The sequence below is a fragment of the Pseudochaenichthys georgianus genome, chromosome 10 (genome assembly GCF_902827115.2).
Source record: "Pseudochaenichthys georgianus chromosome 10, fPseGeo1.2, whole genome shotgun sequence".
Classification (NCBI taxonomy): domain Eukaryota; kingdom Metazoa; phylum Chordata; class Actinopteri; order Perciformes; family Channichthyidae; genus Pseudochaenichthys; species Pseudochaenichthys georgianus.
Window position 1 is genome coordinate 1707801 of NC_047512.1, and position 26500 is coordinate 1734300.

The 26500-nt window shown below is 44.7% G+C and overlaps 1 protein-coding gene across 1 annotated transcript in view; it reads right to left on the reverse strand.

The window, feature by feature from the left end:
• Window positions 1–26500, reverse strand: part of htr4 (5-hydroxytryptamine receptor 4) — a 193088-nt gene that overhangs the window by 140952 nt on the left and 25636 nt on the right. Inside the window, exon 2 of the mRNA XM_034093032.2 lies at window positions 12619–12697. Within this exon, the coding sequence (XP_033948923.1) occupies window positions 12619–12674 (56 nt within the window). The 5' untranslated portion in view covers window positions 12675–12697. The remainder of the gene's footprint in view (window positions 1–12618; window positions 12698–26500) is intronic.

Sequence of the window (26500 nt, forward strand, 5' to 3'; positions counted from 1 at the left end):
TAGCCCAACATTAGCCGCCTTTAGCTTAGCAGTGGTGACGTGAAGTCATGTGACCGTGCTGTAGTTCCTTTATAGCCCAACATTAGCCTCCTTTAGCTTAGCGGTGGTGACGTGAAGTCATGTGACCGTGCTATAGTTCCTTTATAGCCCAACATTAGCCTCCTTTAGCTTAGCGGTGGTGACGTGAAGTCATGTGACCGTGCTGTAGTTCCTTTATAGCCCAACATTAGCCACCTTTAGCTTAGCGGTGGTGACGTGAAGTCATGTGACCGTGCTGTAGTTCCTTTATAGCCCAACATTAGCCGCCTTTAGCTTAGCAGTGGTGACGTGAAGTCATGTGACCGTGCTGTAGTTCCTTTATAGCCCAACATTAGCCTCCTTTAGCTTAGCGGTGGTGACGTGAAGTCATGTGACCGTGCTATAGTTCCTTTATAGCCCAACATTAGCCGCCTTTAGCTTAGCGGTGGTGACGTGAAGTCATGTGACCGCGCTGTAGTTCCTTTGTAGCCCAACATTAGCCACCTTTAGCTTAGCGGTGGTGACGTGAAGTCATGTGACCGTGCTGTAGTTCCTTTATAGCCCAACATTAGCCTCCTTTAGCTTAGCGGTGGTGACGTGAAGTCATGTGACCGTGCTGTAGTTCCTTTATAGCCCAACATTAGCCGCCTTTAGCTTAGCGGTGGTGACGTGAAGTCATGTGACCGTGCTGTAGTTCCTTTATAGCCCAACATTAGCCACCTTTAGCTTAGCGGTGGTGACGTGAAGTCATGTGACCGTGCTGTCGTTCCTTTATAGCCCAACATTAGCCTCCTTTAGCTTAGCGGTGGTGACGTGAAGTCATGTGACCGTGCTGTAGTTCCTTTATAGCCCAACATTAGCCACCTTTAGCTTAGCGGTGGTGACGTGAAGTCATGTGACCGTGCTGTAGTTCCTTTATAGCCCAACATTAGCCGCCTTTAGCTTAGCAGTGGTGACGTGAAGTCATGTGACCGTGCTGTAGTTCCTTTATAGCCCAACATTAGCCTCCTTTAGCTTAGCGGTGGTGACGTGAAGTCATGTGACCGTGCTATAGTTCCTTTATAGCCCAACATTAGCCGCCTTTAGCTTAGCGGTGGTGACGTGAAGTCATGTGACCGCGCTGTAGTTCCTTTGTAGCCCAACATTAGCCACCTTTAGCTTAGCGGTGGTGACGTGAAGTCATGTGACCGTGCTGTAGTTCCTTTATAGCCCAACATTAGCCGCCTTTAGCTTAGCGGTGGTGACGTGAAGTCAAGTGACCGTGCTGTAGTTGCTTTATAGCCCAACATTAGCCACCTTTAGCTTAGCGGTGGTGACGTGAAGTCATGTGACCGTGCTGTAGTTTCTTAATTCGATAGCTTGTTACTTCAGAAATCATAAAGTGGTGTTAATATGTGGAGAGTATCCTGCTGAACTAAACGTTTAAGTATCATAAACATGTGTTTTCCGCAGAGATTACTTTCTGCAATAATCCACAATCACATGCAGAAATCCCATCGGGTTTGTGTTGAGGGATGTTCATTTCTGGATCCATATATTGCAGCATTGAAAAAACAGCTGAACAAACTGAATGAATGAGCAAACAATTGACAAAAGTCCAGGAACAACACGAGCTGGCAGAGGTGAGCTCCTGCTTCCTGTTTGGCCTCATGCTGTCTGTTGGATGCAATCATCCAGCACACAGGATCTGTCACGGGACACCTGCGAGGTAAGCTGATTCAGGACGGAAGGGAAGCTGCTGTCTGACGGACTGGTATTGACTTATAGCTCTCATAACACGCTGTCCTGTCATAAACGTGATAGCTATAGCTTTACACTGCAGGGTCATTATTCTAAGATTCAGGGTCTTCGTCAAGGTTGGTAATTTTTTATCTTTATAGGCAAATGTTAGCATCGATTTTAAGATCTTCTTGCATCTAAGTGCTTCTCAGATCGTCTGCCGCGCTACGTGATTGGTGGTAACCTTTTACTGTTCATTCACTGGAACAACTTCCCTCGGGAGGTCAGTTTGGCTTTGAGAAAGATCTAGATTATGGTCGCTCTCTAATGCTAAGAGCTGTTTTAATTCTCTAGATCAGGGGTGTCAAACTCATGGCCCGGGGGCCAAATCCGGCCCGCGACTTCATTTGATGTGGCCCCGCAAGAGCTTGCAAAGATTATAATAGGTTTATTATACGGTTACGTGCCACTTTACAGAAGCAGGTTGCCCATAAACTACATGTCCCACAATGCATCTCATTTTGTGACATGCGCACTGAAGAGACTTGCAATTATTTGCCCCAGACTTCTGCTTTCAGACGTAGTTAATTACTAAGTTATTACCCTATCCGATAATAATCCAATTCAGAGGCAATAATGTAATATAATTATTTTATGTATATTTATATTTATATAGTTACAACCGGCCCTTTGAGTGCAACCATCATGCTAATGTGGCCCGCGATGAAATTGAGTTTGACACCCCTGCTCTAGATGATAGGAAAGAAACGTCAATGCTTCCTTTGTTATCCCCTTAAGGATACACTGGACGATCCTTTAGGAAAGGAAAGGAGATAATGCTGTCCCTCAATTCCTTGAGCCACAACATTTAGTGACAGAAATACCGGATCATGCCGGATAAATGCAGATCGTTTTATCTTCTTTAAAAGGCCTGAGTCTAAAGTCTGAATTATAATTTAAAAGAAATTCACTTTTGGTCCCATCTCAAAGGATCTTTTCACCGGTGCCCCCAACCCCCCTCTGCAGCTTTACATTTAAACGCGAGGTGCAAAATGTGGGTGTCGATAAACAGAGAAACTGTTCATTGTTGGCAGAACCTGAGCTGCTTCAAACAGATGAACTCGAGGACATTCAGAATACGGTCAAACTAAAGGAAGATGAAGACGTCACTGGGTGCTTTTGCATAAACACGTTCTGATGTACAAAAGAAAACAGCAATGTATCCTATTCTATCTTCTTGCATGGGTTGATAACGGATCTTGGTCAAATCAGAATCCATGTTTCATAATCTTGGGTAGATATCATTTAATAAAGTTGGCAACTAAAGGTGCCAAACACATGAAAAATGACTCATGACCATCTGCACATTGCATTATTGTTACGTAAAATGTAAATGAAAATATGAAAAAATGTATCACCTTGACGATCTCTTTACCAATCAAACCCTTTCACAGGCTGCAGGAGAACTGAGTTATGCATCCTGAACATAATGTGGGCCATATTTGACACAGAAACTGATGTAACTGAATCATCCGTGCCGAGGGACAAACTCCAGCAAATACACTGCACCGATACCTGGTGACTGTAGTGTGATGCCTGAACATGCAGAGCAACACGTGTGATATGATTAATTTAACTCATCGCCTCATGGTAGGTTAGCAGCAACAGCAGATAGTGTTTCATTAAGAAATTAGGGTTTAGGATTAATGATGCTAATGATGCTAATTTGGCGTGGCACTTATATACTAACACAGGACTGGCTTACCTAAAGCCAGTTGAGTAGCACTTGAAATGTTTGGCTCTATGAAACCTGATGTACTTTATGATTCTGTTTCCTTCAAGTTTGTATTGTGTTGGTCGAACGTACTTACTGTGAGTCGCTTTGGATAAAAGCGTCAGCTAAATGCAATGTAATGTAATGTAAATTACATTCTTCCCTGTAGCGATGGATGCTTGCTTATATTTGCCTGCGTTCAAAGCAGTAGGATCTGAAAGCAGGAACAAAAAGCAACGTAAGCTATATTAAATCTAAAGCTTATACAAAACATAAAAACATCTAAACTAAGAGCAGGCGGGCAATGAAAAAGGAAATAAAGTGGTGCAGTGATCACGTGTTTTTGTAGGTCAACTGGAAATGTAGCATCGCAAAGGCTCTCTTTTGACAAAAGGCCATTTCACCATTTTGGAGCATAAATGCAATCGACAGAAATAATAAGCTAATGTTGGGCTATAAAGGAACTACAGCACGGTCACATGACTTCACGTCTCCACCGCTAAGCTAAAGGAGGCTAATGTTGGGCTATAAAGGAACTACAGCACGGTCACATGACTTCACGTCTCCACCGCTAAGCTAAAGGCGGCTAATGTTGGGCTATAAAGGAACTACAGCACGGTCACATGACTTCACGTCACCACCGCTAAGCTAAAGGAGGCTAATGTTGGGCTATAAAGGAACTACAGCACGGTCACATGACTTCACGTCACCACCGCTAAGCTAAAGGTGGCTAATGTTGGGCTATAAAGGAACTACAGCACGGTCACATGACTTCACGTCACCACCGCTAAGCTAAAGGAGGCTAATGTTGGGCTATAAAGGAACTACAGCACGGTCACATGACTTCACGTCTCCACCGCTAAGCTAAAGGCGGCTAATGTTGGGCTATAAAGGAACTACAGCACGGTCACATGACTTCACGTCACCACCGCTAAGCTAAAGGAGGCTAATGTTGGGCTATAAAGGAACTACAGCACGGTCACATGACTTCACGTCACCACTGCTAAGCTAAAGGAGGCTAATGTTGGGCTATAAAGGAACTACAGCACGGTCACATGACTTCACGTCACCACCGCTAAGCTAAAGGTGGCTAATGTTGGGCTATAAAGGAACTACAGCACGGTCACATCACTTCACGTCACCACCGCTAAGCTAAAGGAGGCTAATGTTGGGCTATAAAGGAACTACAGCACGGTCACATGACTTCACGTCACCACTGCTAAGCTAAAGGAGGCTAATGTTGGGCTATAAAGGAACTACAGCACGGTCACATGACTTCACGTCACCACCGCTAAGCTAAAGGCGGCTAATGTTGGGCTATAAAGGAACTACAGCACGGTCACATGACTTCACGTCTCCACCGCTAAGCTAAAGGCGGCTAATGTTGGGCTATAAAGGAACTACAGCACGGTCACATGACTTCACGTCACCACCGCTAAGCTAAAGGTGGCTAATGTTGGGCTATAAAGGAACTACAGCACGGTCACATGACTTCACGTCACCACCGCTAAGCTAAAGGAGGCTAATGTTGGGCTATAAAGGAACTACAGCACGGTCACATGACTTCACGTCACCACCGCTAAGCTAAAGGTGGCTAATGTTGGGCTATAAAGGAACTACAGCACGGTCACATGACTTCACGTCACCGCCGCTAAGCTAAAGGCGGCTAATGTTGGGCTATAAAGGAACTACAGCACGGTCACATGACTTCCCGTCACCACCGCTAAGCTAAAGGCAGCTAATGTTGGGCTATAAAGGAACTACAGCACGGTCACATGACTTCCCGTCACCACCGCTAAGCTAAAGGCAGCTAATGTTGGGCTATAAAGGAACTACAGCACGGTCACATGACTTCACGTCACCACCGCTAAGCTAAAGGTGGCTAATGTTGGGCTATAAAGGAACTACAGCACGGTCACATGACTTCACGTCACCACCGCTAAGCTAAAGGCGGCTAATGTTGGGCTATAAAGGAACTACAGCACGGTCACATGACTTCACGTCACCACTGCTAAGCTAAAGGAGGCTAATGTTGGGCTATAAAGGAACTACAGCACGGTCACATGACTTCACGTCACCACCGCTAAGCTAAAGGTGGCTAATGTTGGGCTATAAAGGAACTACAGCACGGTCACATCACTTCACGTCACCACCGCTAAGCTAAAGGAGGCTAATGTTGGGCTATAAAGGAACTACAGCACGGTCACATGACTTCACGTCACCACCGCTAAGCTAAAGGTGGCTAATGTTGGGCTATAAAGGAACTACAGCACGGTCACATGACTTCACGTCACCACCGCTAAGCTAAAGGCGGCTAATGTTGGGCTATAAAGGAACTACAGCACGGTCACATGACTTCACGTCACCACTGCTAAGCTAAAGGAGGCTAATGTTGGGCTATAAAGGAACTACAGCACGGTCACATGACTTCACGTCACCACCGCTAAGCTAAAGGTGGCTAATGTTGGGCTATAAAGGAACTACAGCACGGTCACATCACTTCACGTCACCACCGCTAAGCTAAAGGAGGCTAATGTTGGGCTATAAAGGAACTACAGCACGGTCACATGACTTCACGTCACCACTGCTAAGCTAAAGGAGGCTAATGTTGGGCTATAAAGGAACTACAGCACGGTCACATGACTTCACGTCACCACCGCTAAGCTAAAGGCGGCTAATGTTGGGCTATAAAGGAACTACAGCACGGTCACATGACTTCACGTCTCCACCGCTAAGCTAAAGGCGGCTAATGTTGGGCTATAAAGGAACTACAGCACGGTCACATGACTTCACGTCACCACCGCTAAGCTAAAGGTGGCTAATGTTGGGCTATAAAGGAACTAAAGCACGGTCACATGACTTCACGTCACCACCGCTAAGCTAAAGGAGGCTAATGTTGGGCTATAAAGGAACTACAGCACGGTCACATGACTTCACGTCACCACCGCTAAGCTAAAGGTGGCTAATGTTGGGCTATAAAGGAACTACAGCACGGTCACATGACTTCACGTCACCGCCGCTAAGCTAAAGGCGGCTAATGTTGGGCTATAAAGGAACTACAGCACGGTCACATGACTTCCCGTCACCACCGCTAAGCTAAAGGCAGCTAATGTTGGGCTATAAAGGAACTACAGCACGGTCACATGACTTCCCGTCACCACCGCTAAGCTAAAGGCAGCTAATGTTGGGCTATAAAGGAACTACAGCACGGTCACATGACTTCACGTCACCACCGCTAAGCTAAAGGTGGCTAATGTTGGGCTATAAAGGAACTACAGCACGGTCACATGACTTCACGTCACCACCGCTAAGCTAAAGGCGGCTAATGTTGGGCTATAAAGGAACTACAGCACGGTCACATGACTTCACGTCACCACCGCTAAGCTAAAGGCGGCTAATGTTGGGCTATAAAGGAACAAACACGTTAAAATCTCTTGAGCTTGTGTTCACCACAGACCTTATTTCAGGCTCACAACTAAAAACACTTTCAGAAAAACATCAACTCCAAGACCAGTGGACAGGAAGTGGTAAAATGCTGACTAATGTAAGGGTGTCAGGACTCATTATAGCACCATTACAAACCGCTACTACTTGCAAACTACGAGACCACAATAACACAACACAAGAGTGAAAGCAGACAAGATACAAGGAAAGTTTTCTAAAAATAAAACAGTACATAAATAAACCAAAGATGTATCTTAATGTCATTTTATCTTTCGCCTCATCACTCTGACCTCCCAACACTTCTGCCTCATTGCGTTGTAGTGTGCCTACATCCTCATCTACCAAACCAAAAACATGCTAACAGATAACACACACAACATACGTGAATGTATGTATGTATGTATGTATGTATGGAGTATGTATGTATGTATGTTTGTATGTATGTATGGAGTATGTAATGTATGTATGTATGTAATGTATGTATGTATGGAGTATGTATGTATGTGTGGAGTATGTATGTATGTATGGAGTATGTAGTATGTATGTATGTATGTATGTATGTATGTATGTATGTGTATGTGTGTGTATGTATGTATGTATGTATGTATGTATGTATGTATGTGTATGTGTATGTATGTATGTATGTATGTATGTATGTATGTATGTATGTATGTATGTGTATGTGTATGTATGTATGTATGTATGTATGTATGTATGTGTATGTGTGTATGTATGTATGTATGTATGTATGTATGTATGTATGTATGTATGTATTTAGGGTGCTGTGTGGGCCGCTGTGACTCGTTAATCATAGCTGCTGGCCAGAGGCTCTGTTTTACTGCCGCCAACCAGATACTGATCCCATTTATTACATCACAACTGGGTCATGTAGTTTTTCACTACAATCTCATAAACAAGCTTGTCTTACTACTGAGACCTTAGGCCCCCAAATTAATCCCTAATTATGGCCGACAGCAGCAAATTAGAAACGTTTATTTCACGGCTTAGCTGAATACTGAGTTATGGGGAACAGCAGAAGAAGACAGACAGGAAGTAAACACTAAAGGGAACAGCAGAAGAAGACAGACGAGAAGTAAACACTAAAGGGAACAGCAGAAGAAGACAGACAGGAAGTAAACACTAAAGGGAACAGCAGAAGAAGACAGACAGGAAGTAAACACTAAAGGGAACAACAGAAGAAGACAGACGGGAAGTAAACACTAAAGGGAACAGCAGAAGAAGACCGAGAGGAAGTAAACACTAAAGGGAACAGCAGAAGAAGACAGACGGGAAGTAAACACTAAAGGGAACAGCAGAAGAAGACAGACAGGAAGTAAACACTAAAGAGAACAGCAGAAGAAGACAGACAGGAAGTAAACACTAAAGGGAACAGCAGAAGAAGACAGACGGGAAGTAAACACTAAAGGGAACTGCAGAAGAAGACAGAGAGGAAGTAAACACTAAAGAGAACAGCAGAAGAAGACAGACAGGAAGTAAACACTAAAGGGAACAGCAGAAGAAGACAGAGAGGAAGTAAACACTAAAGAGAACAGCAGAAGAAGACAGACAGGAAGTAAACACTAAAGGGAACAGCAGAAGAAGACAGACAGGAAGTAAACACTAAAGGGAACAGCAGAAGAAGACAGAGAGGAAGTAAACACTAAAGAGAACAGCAGAAGAAGACAGACAGGAAGTAAACACTAAAGGGAACAACAGAAGAAGACAGACAGGAAGTAAACACTAAAGGGAACAGCAGAAGAAGACAGACAGGAAGTAAACACTAAAGGGAACAGCAGAAGAAGACAGCGAGGAAGTAAACACTAAAGAGAACAGCAGAAGAAGACAGACAGGAAGTAAACACTAAAGGGAACAACAGAAGAAGACAGACAGGAAGTAAACACTAAAGGGAACAGCAGAAGAAGACAGACAGGAAGTAAACACTAAAGGGAACAACAGAAGAAGACAGACAGGAAGTAAACACTAAAGGGAACAGCAGAAGAAGACAGACAGGAAGTAAACACTAAAGGGAACAGCAGAAGAAGACAGCGAGGAAGTAAACACTAAAGAGAACAGCAGAAGAAGACAGACAGGAAGTAAACACTAAAGGGAACAACAGAAGAAGACAGACAGGAAGTAAACACTAAAGGGAACAGCAGAAGAAGACAGACAGGAAGTAAACACTAAAGGGAACAACAGAAGAAGACAGACAGGAAGTAAACACTAAAGGGAACAGCAGAAGAAGACAGACAGGAAGTAAACACTAAAGGGAACAGCAGAAGAAGACAGACTATAGGCAATTATCATAACCTTTTTATGAACCTGGTTTAATTGTGTTTTACTAAATACATTACGAAGGTTAAAGCCCACAAGTGTTGGTTATCCTGAGACATGTTATGATGAAGAACTCTGTACACATTTCCCACAAGAACAAGCTTATTAAAATGTGTTGACTGATTGCTGCTAATGACATTTACTAAACTCATAACATCTGAAGAGATGTTTGAAGGGTCGAGGAATCACTTCGAACTAAACAGCGTAGTTTTAATTGTTGAGGGGTGCTTACGCTCCCTTATCACTGACATGGCTATGATTGGTAGAAAGGGGAAAGTTGTTGTCAAGGTAACGATGAAATTATTAGACAAGTAAAAGACTTTTCTGATTACTGTCGAGAACTTTTCTTCTGTCTGTATTTAGTTACCATGTTCTAATCTCATATCTGTGCGTCCTGTAAATACAGTTCGGCATTTATTTAACCCAGGAGAAGTCTCATTGAGATTAAAACTCTGGGAGTCCTGGCCGAGATATCCATCGGCACGGTTACAGAAACAAATAAAAAACAATAACAGAACATATCATGGTCACATTCGGAACAGCTTCATCCAGAGGATCGACAGACAGATTAAGAAGCTTTTAAATCTGATCCGAGGAGCTCATGTTGCAGCTGCTTCCTCGTGTGTCTTCGTCTGAATACATGTATACGTTGACTGTATACATTCTGGGTAACGTTACGATAGAGACTAGAAACGAGAGCTGCCGAGATCGACGTGTTTGACTGGTCAGGAAACAGATATTTTACAGATGCTTCTACAGGCACCATGATACATAACTCACATCCTTCCCTGACTCAGACGGACCGATTGTGTCCTCTAAGTCTTCGGAAATAAAATTTTTAAAAAGTTGTATTAGTGTTTGCTATCTGCAGGAGGTGTTTTATCATGTTCTCGAACTTCCTGGAAATCAAGCGATTATTCCAGATGATGAGAATGTGTCCGTGCTGGAGCGAAGTTCCCAGAGACGTTACGTCCCACAGAAATATGTGTTTACTCAAAATAACTCAATATGAGATACAGCCCTTTTCTGCAGCTCAGTGTGCTCTTCGGGGTTAGACCAACAAACAAGTCCTGGAAGCAAAGACGATGAGTTCCTGTCCTTTCCGAAGGATGCTAATCCGAACATGAAGTGGAAAAACACCAAGAACAGTCTTTTAAGATGGAGGCTAATGTGTATATATGTGTGTGAGCATTTTTATTATTTGTCCCGCGTCCCACAAATTGAGACTTATTTGACAGTCGCGCAGAAAGGCCGGATCGGTTCGCTGACGGCCGGCACCGCCCTTTATTATTATATTGTCTAAACGGCATCATGTAAGTTGCGCTGACAGGCGACACAGAGGTCCACACACAGTGTACCCCCCCCCCCCCCCCATTGCCAGTTCAAGAGCGCGTCCATAGCGTCTCCCCACCACCCGCCCCTACACCACTGGTTTGAAGGTTTGTAATAAACCTCGGAGCCCCGTGAAGATGATGTCAAAAGAGCAAAGGCATGTAGAAGATGCATGCATATAAACACCACTGCCATAGTCGAGCAGAGACATAAAGGGCGCAGACGGATTCAGTAGAAACTTTGGGCGAAGAGAGAATTGTCAATTGGAAATCATAGCTATTTGTATTGAGCCACAGATTCCTTCTAAGAGCCTGCAAAGCGGTGAGAGGGCAGAGGTTCAATTGTTTAGATTTTGCTTTTAAAAAACAACATGAGCTTTGTCTTGTCAGCATTTAAGACGTGTTGCAAGTCACAAAGGGGATGTTCCAATTGTTAAAGCAGTCTGGAGCTCACACACAGAGCGATATATCACTGCACCGTCAGCTTGAAAGGGACATTTGCATTTAAAACACTTTGATTACGGTTGATAAATGGGCCTAGAACCGATCCCTGTGGTACACCCTTGGATTCGTTGAAGGTGAGTCCTTCTGCCCGCACACACTGGGACACATCTTCTCACCTTCATGCATCTTTTTCCTCAGCCTGAGTCCAAACAAGCAGTCAGGAAAAGAGTGGTCTGACTGTGCCGTCACAGCGACGATTTAAAAAGAAATTCAAATCTGTCTCTCTCGCACTCAGGGACAAAAAATAAAAATAAACGCTAGCGAGGCAGAAGAAGGCTATAAAACGACTCTTTACATTCATAAGCCGTTAGAAAAAGACGACCCAACTGTTTCCCTGCTTCAATCAAAGCAACACGCCCGAGGGGGAGATGACTACAGAGGCAGAGGAATCCCACACTGCATATTGTTTCCTCAGCCTCCGATCTGAGGAGATGCCCTTGAAGGGAACCGGGGCATTATTACGGTGTGCAGCCGCCATCTCTTTCTTTTCCTCCATATAAAGAGTTCTTTGGATCAGCACGTGTGAGACTCTGGAACCGTATATACACGGATGGATGTCAAGTTAAAGGAACAACCAGAATGAAAAGCAATATGTAAATGAAACGCTGCTCAACAATCGAGTAAAACAACTATGAAAGTATCAGCCTTGTTAGAATCGGCCAATAGAACAAGAGGAATTGTGCATGGTACGATTTCATGAAATAGGATGGGATATTTAGATAAATTAGATATCTAAATATTGAACTATATCTGACCGGGGTCAGGAAAGGCTGTACAGAATAAGCCAGAAATATCTGTTTTCTGAAGTTCATTGGTGATTTTCCAATAAGAATGTGTTTCTAAAATCAAGATGTATTTATTGAAAGAACATTTTCCATCTTATACAAATAACACAGCAGCTGAAAAACCCTGTGATATGCTAAAAAACAAACTGGTTTCCTCTGAGATCCAACTCAAAATAAAAAAATGTCAAGAGTCTGACTCAACAAGAACCTTAAGGCGCATTGTCTAAAAACACGACCCTATATCTCACGGCATTGTTACTTTCAGGTAACCAGGTGTTATATCAAATGTAAACACCGACTCTGACTAGAAACTAGACGAATATAGTTGAAGAATTGAAGTTTTTGCAGCGTGGCCTCGCAGTCACTGGATCTACCTCTCGCAACGCCAGAGAAAACATGAAAACGTGAAACGAGGAAATAAATTGCAAAGATATGCAATAGTCCCTCCCGTAGATTTCAGATACGTGAAGACTTAAAAAAGACTCTCTAGAGGAGATTCAGGTGATAAGGGTGGGGGGGGGGGGTTGTAATACCGGCTACCAGGTGTATATTAGTCGATACATAGGCTGCGAAAGTTGTCCTGACTGACTACCACAAATGATATCACGGTGAAAAACACACCTGAAACATATGCCGGCAGTAGACAGCGTAGGCCACATGCTAACATCATCCAGGTAACAGTGTTATCCGTCATGAAGCTGGATAGGCTCACCTCTCACTGACAAGCTCCTCCATCACCGGCATCTGGCCTGCAGCGCTGACGTTCATGTGACCATACACGCAGAGAGTCCCTGCAGACAGGAGAGCAACGTTAAGACACTGGCGGTTACTTTCATCATGAAGGGGGGGACGTTTAATACATGGAACATAGATGTGGACAGGTTTATAATCGTAACGTGGCTCAGAAAACTGGACTCTTTAAAGCACATGTCTCTGCTTTAAAGAGTCCTCTCCTGCTGATGTTCAGGTGTATGTAGTGTCTCTACTTTAAAGAGTCCTCTCCTGCTGATGTTCAGGTGTATGTAGTGTCTCTACTTTAAAGAGTCCTCTCCTGCTGATGTTCAGGTGTATATCAGTATGTAGTGTCTCTACTTTAAAGAGTCCTCTCCTGCTGATGTTCAGGTGTATATCAGTATGTAGTGTCTCTACTTTAAAGAGTCCTCTCCTGCTGATGTTCAGGTGTATATCAGTATGTAGTGTCTCTACTTTAAAGAGTCCTCTCCTGCTGATGTCCAGGTGTGTATCAGTATGTAGTGTCTCTACTTTAAAGAGTCCTCTCCTGCTGATGTTCAGGTGGATATCAGTATGTAGTGTCTCTACTTTAAAGAGTCCTCTCCTGCTGATGTTCAGGTGGATATCAGTATGTAGTGTCTCTACTTTAAAGAGTCCTCTCCTGCTGATGTTCAGGTGTATATCAGTATGTAGTGTCTCTACTTTAAAGAGTCCTCTCCTGCTGATGTTCAGGTGTATATCAGTATGTAGTGTCTCTACTTTAAAGAGTCCTCTCCTGCTGATGTTCAGGTGTATATCAGTATGTAGTGTCTCTACTTTAAAGAGTCCTCTCCTGCTGATGGTCAGGTGTATATCAGTATGTAGTGTCTCTACTTTAAAGAGTCCTCTCCTGCTGATGTTCAGGTGTATATCAGTATGTAGTGTCTCTGCTTTAAAGAGTCCTCTCCTGATGATGTTCAGGTGTATATCAGTATGTAGTGTCTCTACTTTAAAGAGTCCTCTCCTGCTGATGTCCAGGTGTATATCAGTATATAGTGTCTCTACTTTAAAGAGTCCTCTCCTGCTGATGTCCAGGTGTATATCAGTATGTAGTGTCTCTACTTTAAAGAGTCCTCTCCTGCTGATGTTCAGGTGTATATCAGTATATAGTGTCTCTACTTTAAAGAGTCCTCTCCTGCTGATGTTCAGGTGTATATCAGTATGTAGTGTCTCTACTTTAAAGAGTCCTCTCCTGCTGATGTCCAGGTGTATAGCAACTGCTTGGAGATGACCAATCACAACAAAACAGGTCAAGTCTTTAATATCACATCAGTGATATTAAAGAGTCCTCCTTTTTGACCTTTTCAAAAGACACATTATTGAATGTGACAAAGCAGAAATGATAAGGATTAAAGATAAGGGATTGAGGATTAAAGAAGCTGACCTTCATGAAAATGTTAACATCAAGATGTAGCTGGATATCAGAGGGTAAAGGTGAGATGTAGAGATTAGTGTGAGTACAATGACTTATGAAACTGTCCTTATGGATAATCTTCATGTTCTAATCTATATGTGCCTGAAGAAGGAAGATGTATCCTCAAATGCAAATAGAGGACACTGAGAGCATAGTCCAAGTAGTGCTGTAGTTCCTTTATAGCCCAACATTAGCCTCCTTTAGCTTAGCGGTGGTGACGTGAAGTCATGTGACCGTGCTGTAGTTACATTACATTACATTGCATTTAGCTGACGCTTTTATCCAAAGCGACTTACAATAAGTGCATTCGACCAGGAAGACACAACCTTGAAGAAAACAGAATCATAAAGTACATCAGGTTTCATAGAGCCAAGCATTTCAAGTGCTGCTCAACTGGCTATAGATAAGCCAGTCCTTTATTAGTATATAAGTGCTCTGTTAGTAGTTCTATCCTCGAGGTGGAGTCGAAAGAGATGAGTTTTCAGTCTGGAAGGTGTGTAAGCTTTCTGCTGTCCTGATGTCAATGGGAGCTCATTCCACCATCTTGGAGCCAGGATAGCAAACCCACGTGTTTCTGCTGATGGGAACTTGGGTCCCCTTCGCAGCGAGGGTGCAGCGAGTCGTCTGGCTGATGCAGAGCGGAGTGCACGTGCTGGGGTGCACGGTGTAACCATGTCCTGGATGGAGGAAGGGCCAGATCCATTCGCAGCATGGTACGCAAGGTGTCTTGAAGTGGATTCTAGCAGTTACCGGAAGCCAGTGGAGGGAGCGGAGGAGCGGCGTGGTGTGGGAACATTCAGGAAGGTTGAAGACCAGACGAGCCGTTGCATTCTGGGTGAGAGAGGTCGGATGGCACATGCAGGTAGACCAGCCAGGAGGGAGTTGTAGTAGTCTAGGCGTGAGGTGACGAGAGCCTGGACCAGAACCTGCGTGGCTCTCTGGGTCAGCTGGGGACGCGTCCTCCTGATGCTGTAGAGCGTGTATCTGCAGCAGCGGGTTGTAGCAGCGATGTTTGCAGTGAAGGACAGGTTGTTATCCAGGGTCACACCCAGAGTCCTTGCAGTCTGAGTCGGGGAAACAACAGAGGGGCCGATGCTGATTGTTAGGTCAAGAGAGGGACAATCTTTTCCCGGAAGGAAAAGCACTTCAGTTTTGTCAAGGTTGAGCTTGAGATGATGAGCGGACATCCACTGAGAGATGTCAGCTAAACAAGCAGAGATGCGTGCAACGACCTGGGTCTCTGAGCGGGGGAAGGACAGGACTCATTGGGTGTCGTCAGCGTAGCAGTGGTGTGAAAAACCATGCGGGCTAATGACTGATCCGAGCGAGTTTGTGTACAGGGAGAAGAGGAGAGGACCAAGGACAGAGCCCTGAGGGACCCCTGTAGTTAATTGACAAGGGTCGGATTCGGACCCTCTCCAGATTACCCTGTAGGTGCGGTCTTTGAGGTATGAGGTGAGGAGGGAAAGTGCAGAGCCTGAAACTCCAAGTTCTTGGAGAGAGAAGGGGGATCTGATGGTTCACCGTGTCGAATGCAGCAGACAGGTCCAACAGGATGAGGACAGAGGAGAGGGAGGCTGCTTTGGCAGTGTGCAGTTCCTCAGTGACAGCAAGGAGGGCAGTTTCTGTGGAGTGACCTGCCTTGAAACCAGACTGGTGCGGATCCAGAAGGTTGTTCTGATGGAGATAACAGGAGAGTTGTTTAAAGACAGCGCGTTCAAGTGTTTTAGACAGGAACGGGAGGAGAGAGACAGGCCTGTAGTTTATAACGTCTAGTCTATAAAGTTCCTTTATAGCCCCACATTAGCCTCCTTTAGCTTAGCGGTGGTGAGGTGAAGTCATGTGACCGTGCTGTAGTTCCTTTATAGCCCCACATTAGCCTCCTTTAGCTTAGCGGTGGTGACGTGAAGTCATGTGACCGTGCTGTAGTTCCTTTATAGCCCAACATTAGCCTCCTTTAGCTTAGCGGTGGTGACGTGAAGTCATGTGACCGTGCTGTAGTTCCTTTATAGCCCAACATTAGCCTCCTTTAGCTTAGCGGTGGTGACGTGAAGTCATGTGACCGTGCTGTAGTTCCTTTATAGCCCAACATTAGCCGCCTTTAGCTTAGCGGTGGTGACGTGAAGTCATGTGACCGTGCTGTAGTTCCTTTATAGCCCAACATTAGCCTCCTTTAGCTTAGCGGTGGTGACGTGAAGTCATGTGACCGTGCTGTAGTTCCTTTATAGCCCAACATTAGCCTCCTTTAGCTTAGCGGTGGTGAGGTGAAGTCATGTGACCGTGCTGTAGTTCCTTTATAGCCCCACATTAGCCTCCTTTAGCTTAGCGGTGGTGACGTGAAGTCATGTGACCGTGCTGTAGTTCCTTTATAGCCCAACATTAGCCTCCTTTAGCTTAGCGGTGGTGACGTGAAGTCATGTGACCGTGCTGTAGTTCCTTTATAGCCCAACATTAGCCTCCTTTAGCTTAGCGGTGGTGACGTGAAGTCATGTGACCGTGCTGTAGTTCCTTTATAGCCCAACATTAGCCGCCTTTAGCTTAGCGGTGGTGACGTGAAGTCATGTGACCGTGCTGTAGTTCCTTTATAGCCCAACATTAGCCTCCTTTAGCTTAGCGGTGGTGACGTGAAGTCATGTGACCGTGCTGTAGTTCCTTTATAGCCCAACATTAGCCTCCTTTAGCTTAGCGGTGGTGACGTGAAGTCATGTGACCGTGCTGTAGTTCCTTTATAGCCCAACATTAGCCTCCTTTAGCTTAGCGGTGGTGACGTGAAGTCATGTGACCGTGCTGTAGTTCCTTTATAGCCCAACATTAGCCTCCTTTAGCTTAGCGGAGGTGACATGAAGTCATGTGACCGTGCTGTAGTTCCTTTATAGCCCAACATTAGCCTCCTTTAGCTTAGCGGTGGTGACGTGAAGTCATGTGACCGTGCTGTAGTTCCTTTATAGCCCAACATTAGCCTCCTTTAGCTTAGCGGAGGTGACATGAAGTCATGTGACCGTGCTGTAGTTCCTTTATAGCCCAACATTAGCCTCCTTTAGCTTAGCGGTGGTGACGTGAAGTCATGTGACCGTGCTGTAGTTCCTTTATAGCCCAACATTAGCCTCCTTTAGCTTAGCGGAGGTGACATGAAGTCATGTGACCGTGCTGTAGTTCCTTTATAGCCCAACATTAGCCACCTTTAGCTTAGCGGTGGTGACGTGAAGTCATGTGACGGTGTTCCTCACATATTCCTGCATTGCCATGCTCCTATCCACCTACCCATGAACTGAATTGCAGCTCTTTGTCACTCCAGGAACAAACCTATACAGGAATGTGTGGAGCAAAACAAAAGCTCACATGGCGACGCTCGGATTCAGATTCTCCCACCTTCCTCCAACACACGTGCTGGGAAGTTCATGGCACCGGTGTAATCAAGCGTTCACAGATTATTATATCATCATAAGACTTATTTGCCACCAGTCTCAAGTCTCCTTGGCAGTGTGTCGAGGTCGCAGCCTGCTGATTCTTAATAAACACAGTCGGGGAGCAGAACGCATGAAAGAGCTAATGGGCGAGGAGAGTCTGTCAGCTCGAATACACTCACACGCAGAGGGGAAGGATGACCGAGTGAGGAAGTGATGGAGCAAAGTGAAAGAAGGAGTCACAGAAAGGGACAATGACATGATAGATCAGGTCTAACCACCAGACGCAGGGACAGCTTCATCCCACAGGGCGTCAGACTGTTCAACACCTGCACTGTGGAAACAACATCCATCTGTTTGCAACCTACAATTTATGTATCTAATATATCATATTCCATTTACTTGTATAGACTCTTCTTGCACTATTTATATTTGTGCACATGTCAAAACATTCTCTTGCAATATTTGATCTGTTTTATTTGTTCTATGTCATATATATATATATATATATATATATATATATATATTCATGTTGCTCTGTTGGAGGAGCCTGTGACTTCAGCTGTCCATTGACATATGTGTGGTTTAAGATTAAGATCAACTGTTAGTGAAAGCCAGTTATTCACACACACACACACACACACACACACACACACACACACACACACACACACACACACACACACACACACACACACAAGACCTATAGACATGCACTAATGGACTTGCCCCTCTCCAGCTGTGCAAGATGGACAACACGTCTAGTGTGTACATTAGAATATACACAACAGTGTTGTTAGAGCAATATTTAGTGTTGATTATAAATGAAATATGTTCGGTCTTAATATATTCTTTCTATTTATGAATTTGTTAAATTACATATTCTGATATAGCTTTGGTTTATTGTGATTACTCAGCTGTTTATTAGGAAGGGTGCAACTGAGCTTCGGTCTTTCACCTCACATTACTCTGATCCTTTGTGTTAATGTGATGGAAGAAGTATCAGTCAAAGGAAGGCAAAGGAATCGGCGCCTCGAGAGTTTCATTCGGACGGTTTTAAAGAAGTGGAGCTCACAGTTTTAAATATCCTACAAGAATGAGCCTTGACAAGTGTATTAGTATGAATAAGATATTAAATTATATCATTTGTTAGACGCTTTTATCCAAAGCGACTTACATATTCAGTACTGTGGACAATCCCCACAGGAGCACTTTGGAGTGAAGTGTCCCAGGGACACAACAGCATGCTGACTGCAGTGGGACTCGAACCTGCTACCCCCCTGATTCGAAGTCCAGCACACTATCCACTGAGCCACAGCCCCCCCATATTGATTCAAGGCTTGTATTTGCATCCGTACATACTGTAGCTACAGTGTAGATATATCAATGAGAATCTGAGGTCCCAGACACTGGTCCTGGTGGAGAGGTGTACTCTGTGTCAGTGTTCAGTCCAGCCACCGGTCCTGGTGGAGAGGTTCACTCTGTGTCAGTGTTCAGTCCAGACACAGGTCCTGGTGGAGAGGTTTACTCTGTGTCAGTGCTCAGTCCAGCCACCGGTCCTGGTGGAGAGGTTTACTCTGTGTCAGTGTTCAGTCCAGACACAGGTCCTGGTGGAGAGGTTTACTCTGTGTCAGTGTTCAGTCCAGCCACAGGTCCTGGTGGAGAGGTTTACTCTGTGTCAGTGTTCAGTCCAGCCACCGGTCCTGGTGGAGAGGTTTACTCTGTGTCAGTGTTCAGTCCAGACACAGGTCCTGGTGGAGAGGTTTACTCTGTGTCAGTGTTCAGTCCAGACACTGGTCCTGGTGGAGAGGTTTACTCTGTGTCAGTGCTCAGTCCAGACACAGGTCCTGGTGGAGAGGTTTACTCTGTGTCAGTGTTCAGTCCAGACACAGGTCCTGGTGGAGAGGTTTACTCTGTGTCAGTGCTCAGTCCAGCCACCGGTCCTGGTGGAGAGGTTTACTCTGTGTCAGTGTTCAGTCCAGACACAGGTCCTGGTGGAGAGGTGTACTCTGTGTCAGTGCTTAGTCCAGCCACCGGTCCTGGTGGAGAGGTTTACTCTGTGTCAGTGTTCAGTCCAGCCACCGGTCCTGGTGGAGAGGTTTACTCTGTGTCAGTGTTCAGTCCAGACACAGGTCCTGGTGGAGAGGTTTACTCTGTGTCAGTGTTCAGTCCAGACTCAGGTCCTGGTGGAGAGGTTTACTCTGTGTCAGTGTTCAGTCCAGACACAGGTCCTGGTGGAGAGGTTTACTCTGTGTCAGTGTTCAGTCCAGACACCGGTCCTGGTGGAGAGGTTTACTCTGTGTCAGTGTTCAGTCCAGACACAGGTCCTGGTGGAGAGGTTTACTCTGTGTCAGTGTTCAGTCCAGACTCAGGTCCTGGTGGAGAGGTTTACTCTGTGTCAGTGTTCAGTCCAGACACAGGTCCTGGTGGAGAGGTTTACTCTGTGTCAGTGTTCAGTCCAGACACAGGTCCTGGTGGAGAGGTTTACTCTGTGTCAGTGCTCAGTCCAGCCACCGGTCCTGGTGGAGAGGTTTACTCTGTGTCAGTGTTCAGTCCAGACACAGGTCCTGGTGGAGAGGTGTACTCTGTGTCAGTGTTCAGTCCAGACACAGGTCCTGGTGGAGAGGTTTACTCTGTGTCAGTGTTCAGTCCAGACACAGGTCCTGGTGGAGAGGTTTACTCTGTGTCAGTGCTCAGTCCAGCCACCGGTCCTGGTGGAGAGGTTTACTCTGTGTCAGTGTTCAGTCCAGACACAGGTCCTGGTGGAGAGGTTTACTCTGTGTCAGTGTTCAGTCCAGTCGAAAGCCCCAGAGAGTGTTCCTGTCCTCAGACTGAAGCTCATCAAATATTTAACGCCCAGCCACCATCGCTCCTCAGTTTTTTGGAGAGAGTCTGAATGGAGCTGCTGTGTTGTGACACCTTCACCCTGGGACTGCCTTAGGGCCATTTCACTGTCTGTCAAAAAACACCCGCGAGGAATGTCACAAAATAAGTGCAGAGGTCTTGAGAAAGGGAACCGGAAGACATACGTTTCCTTTTGCGTCCTGTTTTCCTTAACGAGTCACCCTACGTTTTTAATGTATTGCTTTTTGTGAACACACCATTTGACCGTAGCCGTAGCCCTGGTGTCGGACCTCAATAATATCAATGTTGCATTTGGACTGCAGATTTTCTTTGGCATTAACCAGTTTGTAAACACTGCCGAGTCCACACTGTGTTCCCTTCAGTGTTCACTTCCTATCTGTCTTCTTCTGCTGTTCCCTTTAGTGTGTACTTCCTGTCCGTCTTCTTCTGCTGTTCCCTTTAGTGTGTACTTCCTGTCCGTCTTCTGCTGTTCCCTTTAGTGTGTACTTCCTGTCTGTCTTCTTCTGCTGTTCCCTTTAGTGTGTACTTCCTGTCTGTCTTCTTCTGCTGTTCCCTTTAGTGTTCACTTCCTCACTGTCTTCTTCTGTTGTTCCCTTTAGTGTTTACTTCCTATATGTCTTCTTCTGCTGTTCCCTTCAGTATTCACTTCCTATCTGTCTTCTTCTGCTGTTCCCTTTAGTGTTTACTTCCTATCCGTCTTCTTCTGGTGTTCCCTTTAGTGTTTACTTCCTGTCTGTCTTCTTCTGCTGTTCCCTTTAGTGTTTACTTCCTGTCTTCTTCTGCTGTTCCCTTTAGTGTTTACTTCCTGTCTGTCTTCTTCTGCTGTTCCCTTTAGTGTTTACTTCCTGTCTGTCTTCTTCTGCTGATTTCTCGGACGTCCAGCTCGCTGTCTTTTAACCTCTCCTTCTCTTGTTCATTTTTAATTTTCTTTACCGGGGAAAGTTTAGCCATCCAAAGTCTTGTGCTCTCAAATATTTGGGTCAACCATTGTCCTCGTATTCTTGGTCTCTAACCCTCAATATGTCAGAAAAGCTTCAACAAACGTTTTATTTTATTTTTTAAGGACGGTTCATCACTTGCAGTATTCGATGCATTTCCAGCAATTACGCTCTAGCTATTTTGCATATGACATAACATCTTTGGTCTTTTTGTAAACCCATATTTGCTGTCAGTTTGACCCATTCCATCGATGGCTTTTCTGTAATTAACTGTCAAATGTGGCACCCTAGCATTATCATAAACGCTTGTTGTAACCTAGTCTTTCTACGGGAAGCAGCACTTATATAATCCATCATCTTGAACGCAACGTCACATTCATCTGAACATGTGCAAGAGACTTTCTAAGGGAAGGGAAGTACAAAATAAGTCAAAAGAATGTGTCATGGGACTGAAAGTAAAGCCAGATTCAGGCGAACACGACTTCTAACGTTGTCGGGTCGCTGTAGTGTTTCACACCTCGCTGACTCGTCATCCAGAAGTCGCTTTCATTTTCACGCAACATGGCCGACACAGGCTCACACACTACACTCAGACCTTTCCCAGGGAGGAATCATCTGGTCTGCAAACTCATATTTTATTGCAAAAACTCATGTGAGAGGTCCCACAGGAAATGATGTGATGACATGCACTAAGACGACTTACATGATACATGTTCACATAAAAGCCTGTATCATAAATTATGGCCTCTCGAAGAAACAACAACTTTGGAAGGTTTTGCAAATGGTTCACACAGACCCCAGTGCTGCCCCTAAACACATACAGTCCCCTCCCAAACTATTGGAACAGCGAGGCCAATTGCTTTACTTTGGCTGTACACTGGAAACAATTCACAAAAGATGAATATGAGACAAAAAGGTCAGTATTTCAGCTTTTAATTCGAGGTATCCAGATCTGTTAAACAACTGAGAAGATGGAACCTTTTGTTAAACACACCTTTTTGAAAAGCTGAAATACTGACCTTTTGTCTCTCATTCATCTTTTGAGGACATTGTTTTCAGTGTCCAGCCAAAAGAAAGCAATTGGCCTCGCTGTTCCAATCGTTTGGGAGGGGACTGTATATTGCGCTCTCACAGGTCCAGATTAGATTTAGATTAGATATCTGGGATGTATACTTATACTTGCAGTAGGGTTGCCAGAAACTGATCATGATCAAAATCGATTATTCGGCAGCCCTGGCGAATAATAATCGATTATTCGATATTTTGGTTGAAACTAAGCCAGAAATAAAAAAATACATAAATAATAAAAAAAATATATAAATAATAAAAAAAAAATATATAAATAAAATCGATTTTTAAAAATAATATTCGATTATGGAGACTGTATCGAATAATCGAATAATCGCTGGCATCCCTAACTTGCAGTTCCAAGTCAAGTTCATACAGTAGCTGGGGCTCGATTGTAAAATGTGTTTTCCACTGACAAGTCCAGGGTTAGGGTTAGGGGCTTTCTTAACATAATTTAAACTGTAGTGTCAGTATCTTTATTGACTAAAGTGCGTCTATAAAATGTAAGTGCATGTACAGTACTTTACTGTATACACACTTATAATAATAATAACTTGAATTTATATAGTGCCTTTCATAACCTCATGGTCGCTTTACAAAGAAACATACAAGGACAAGACATCAAAAACATAAACATAAAACAGGGGGCGGAAATGGAAGTGTAAGTGGGGGGGGGGGGGGGGGGGGGGGGGAGTGAGTTATTGTAGGAAGGCGATGTTGAACAGATGAGTTTTAAGGGTTGATGTGCAGGGAAGGAGTTCCAGAGGGGGGGGGGGGGGGCAGCGACACTGAAGGCACGGTCCCGACGGTGCGGAGGCGTGAATGGGGAATGGAGAGCAGGCCGGAGTCTGAGGACCGAAGGGTGCGGGGCGGGGGGTGGAGGAGATCTGTGAGGGACTGAGGGGAGAGGGCATGGAGGGGCTTGGAGGTGAGGAGGAGGAGTTTGTAGGTGATGCGGGACTTGACCGGGAGCCAGTGGAGGTTGAATAGAGTATACTACAAGTACATACTACATAATACAAGTATTTAAGTAAGGGTGATGTACAGTACCTCAAAGCACTTGACAAGTCTTACAAGCACATACAGAACATCCACAGCTAGCAATATGTAAAGACTTCACAATGTTCATTTAAACTTTTTCAATGTTTGTTGGTGAACAATAAATGCTAATCCCAAAGCATAGCACGTTTGTGAAGACTTGTGTACTCGGTACAGTATTCCTGTATCCAGCACCTCATTGCCCATTTTGCTTCTTGGCTACCAAAATCGAAATGAGATTGAGAATCAGTTTTATGTCAGTATTCTTTTCTCAAACGGATATGTAGAAACCCACGTGTTTCACCTGTGCTGAGGCCAGACCAGACGAATCGGTTTTTGCCGGTTAATTCAATCCACCTTTTGCCTGCGGTGAGGTCAACCAGTGTCATTGTTTTAAACAACCATTGTATTTATCGACTTCAAAACAGTTTAGCTCCTTAACTATATTAAGGAAGCAGAACATCTCCACCAAACTGCTGCTGCCGAAAGAGAAGTACTTCAGAAAGACACAAGTAGAGACGATAAAAGCAGCGCAACACTTGCGTACCATGCTGCGAATGGATCTGGCCCTTCCTACATCCAGGACATGGTTAAACCGTGCACCCCAGCACGTGCACTACGCTCTGCATCAGCCAGACGACTCGCTGCACCCTCGCTGCCAGGGGGACCCAAGTTCCCATCAGCAGAAACACGTGGGTTTGCTATCCTGGCTCCAAGATGGTGGAACGAGCTCCCATTGACATCAGGACAGCAGAAAGCTCACACACCTCCAGACTGAAACTCATCTCCTTCGACTCCACTTCGAGGATAGAACTGCTAACAAAGCACTTATATACTAATAAAGGACTGGCTTCTCTAAAGCCAGCTGAGTAGCACTTGAAATGCTTGGCTCTATGAAACCTGATGGACTTTATGATTCTGTTTTCTTCAAGTTGTGTCTTCCTGGTCGAACGCACTTATTATAAGTCGCTTTGGATAAAAGCCTCAGCTAAATGCAATGTAAAACAGTAGAGACTAATTTATGAGAGATGTACACATGATTGGATGATATAGAACACTCAAAATGTACAATATTACGACATCAGAGGAAGCGAGGAGAATAGATTTACACATCACACTATTTAAAATGACTAGGTTTGCACACGTTATTAATAATAAGAGAACAAAATGATTGAAAACAAAAGTACACCATGGTAAAAGAGTAGCAGTATATTTGTTTTAAAAAAGTGACTGAATTGAATTAAAGAGGTATCTTTTCTGTATGCCAATTGTAGATGAACTGAGAGAAAATAACATGAATAAAAAACGTTAACTTTAAGACAAAACCATAAGTGGGGTTTTAGGACTCTCCGTTACCAGGTGGTCCTCCAGTGGTTTGGGGACCTCATGTTTAGCACTTTGGCTGTCGGTTTCTCTCGTGTGAAAAGTTGAATAAGTAACGTTTACCATTGGTGCTCATCAAACATCCGACTGACCATCGTTATCTACTCGTCCACACCCTTCCTCTTTCCATTAGTGCAGGGGTGTCAAACTCAAATACACAGTGGGCCAACATTTAAAAATGGGTACTAGTCGAGGGCCGGACTGGCTCAATGTTCAAAACTTATTGAAATGAACTTATTGCACATTTTAAACCTGGAACTAACAAAGCTTCAATGATTGCCTATAAAAACAACATTAAATAATCAGCTGCATTCATTTCTCATGGCTCGATCTGCAGCTTCTCCAGAGTCATTTCTTACGATGAAATGTTCCCACAGGCCAACAACAGCTTCAACAAAACTATTCCCCTCAGAGAGAAACCAAGCATGCCCTGCTGTCGTGAGTGAGAAAGTGCAGAAGGAAGCATCCATTGAGCTCAGGTTGCTGCTCTGAGATGCTAGCTCAGATACTTGGCGTCTCATCTCGGGTGCAAGGTCATCAATGTTTGGGCTCTGAGCGGAGGAGACCCTCAGGATGGAGTGAAGGTGCAATATACCGGCGGGCCAGATCTAATAGGAATTAGAAATTATCCTGCGGGCCGAAATTAAATCCACCACGGGCCTGATTTGGCCCCCGAGCCTTGGGTTTGACACCTGTGCCTTAGTGTCATTCAGGATTCAGTCTGCCTGCTCATTAGCTCCAACGCAGCGACCCGGTGACCGCCTCGTCTCACATTTCCTCAAACCAGCAGGGAGTCCTGTCCTGCAGCCGTAATGCTTCAGAGTCGAGAGGCACGACTGACAACGTGCCAACACTCTGGTCGACTCGTGCACAACGGGTGTCAAAATGCGCTAATGAGACGAGTCGATATAACATTTAGGAAATTGAAAGGCCACCACACACACACACACACACACACACACACACACACACACACACACACACACACACACACACACCAAACACTCCCACAGTGGAAAGATAATTACACGTTTCATTCAGCAGGACAATCTCCACATATTAACACCACTTTATGATGTTTAAAGTAAAAAGCTAATGTTGGACTATAAAGGAACTACAGCACGGTCACATGACTTCACGTCACCACCGCTAAGCTAAAGGAGGCTAATGTTGGGCTATCAAGGAACTACAGCACGGTCACATGACTTCACGTCACCTCCGCTAAGCTAATGGCAGCTAATGTTGGGCTATCAAGGAACTACAGCACGGTCACATGACTTCACGTCACCACCGCTAAGCTAAAGGAGGCTAATGTTGGGCTATAAAGGAACTACAGCACGGTCACATGACTTCACATCACCACCGCTAAGCTAAAGGCAGCTAATGTTGGGCTATCAAGGAACTACAGCACGGTCACATGACTTCACGTCACCACCGCTAAGCTAAAGGAGGCTAATGTTGGGCTATAAAGGAACTACAGCACGGTCACATGACTTCACGTCACCACCGCTAAGCTAAAGGAGGCTAATGTTTGGCTATAAAGGAACTACAGCACGGTCACATGACTTCACGTCACCTCCGCTAAGCTAAAGGCAGCTAATGTTGGGCTATCAAGGAACTACAGCACGGTCACATGACTTCACGTCACCACCGCTAAGCTAAAGGTGGCTAATGTTGGGCTATCAAGGAACTACAGCACGGTCACATGACTTC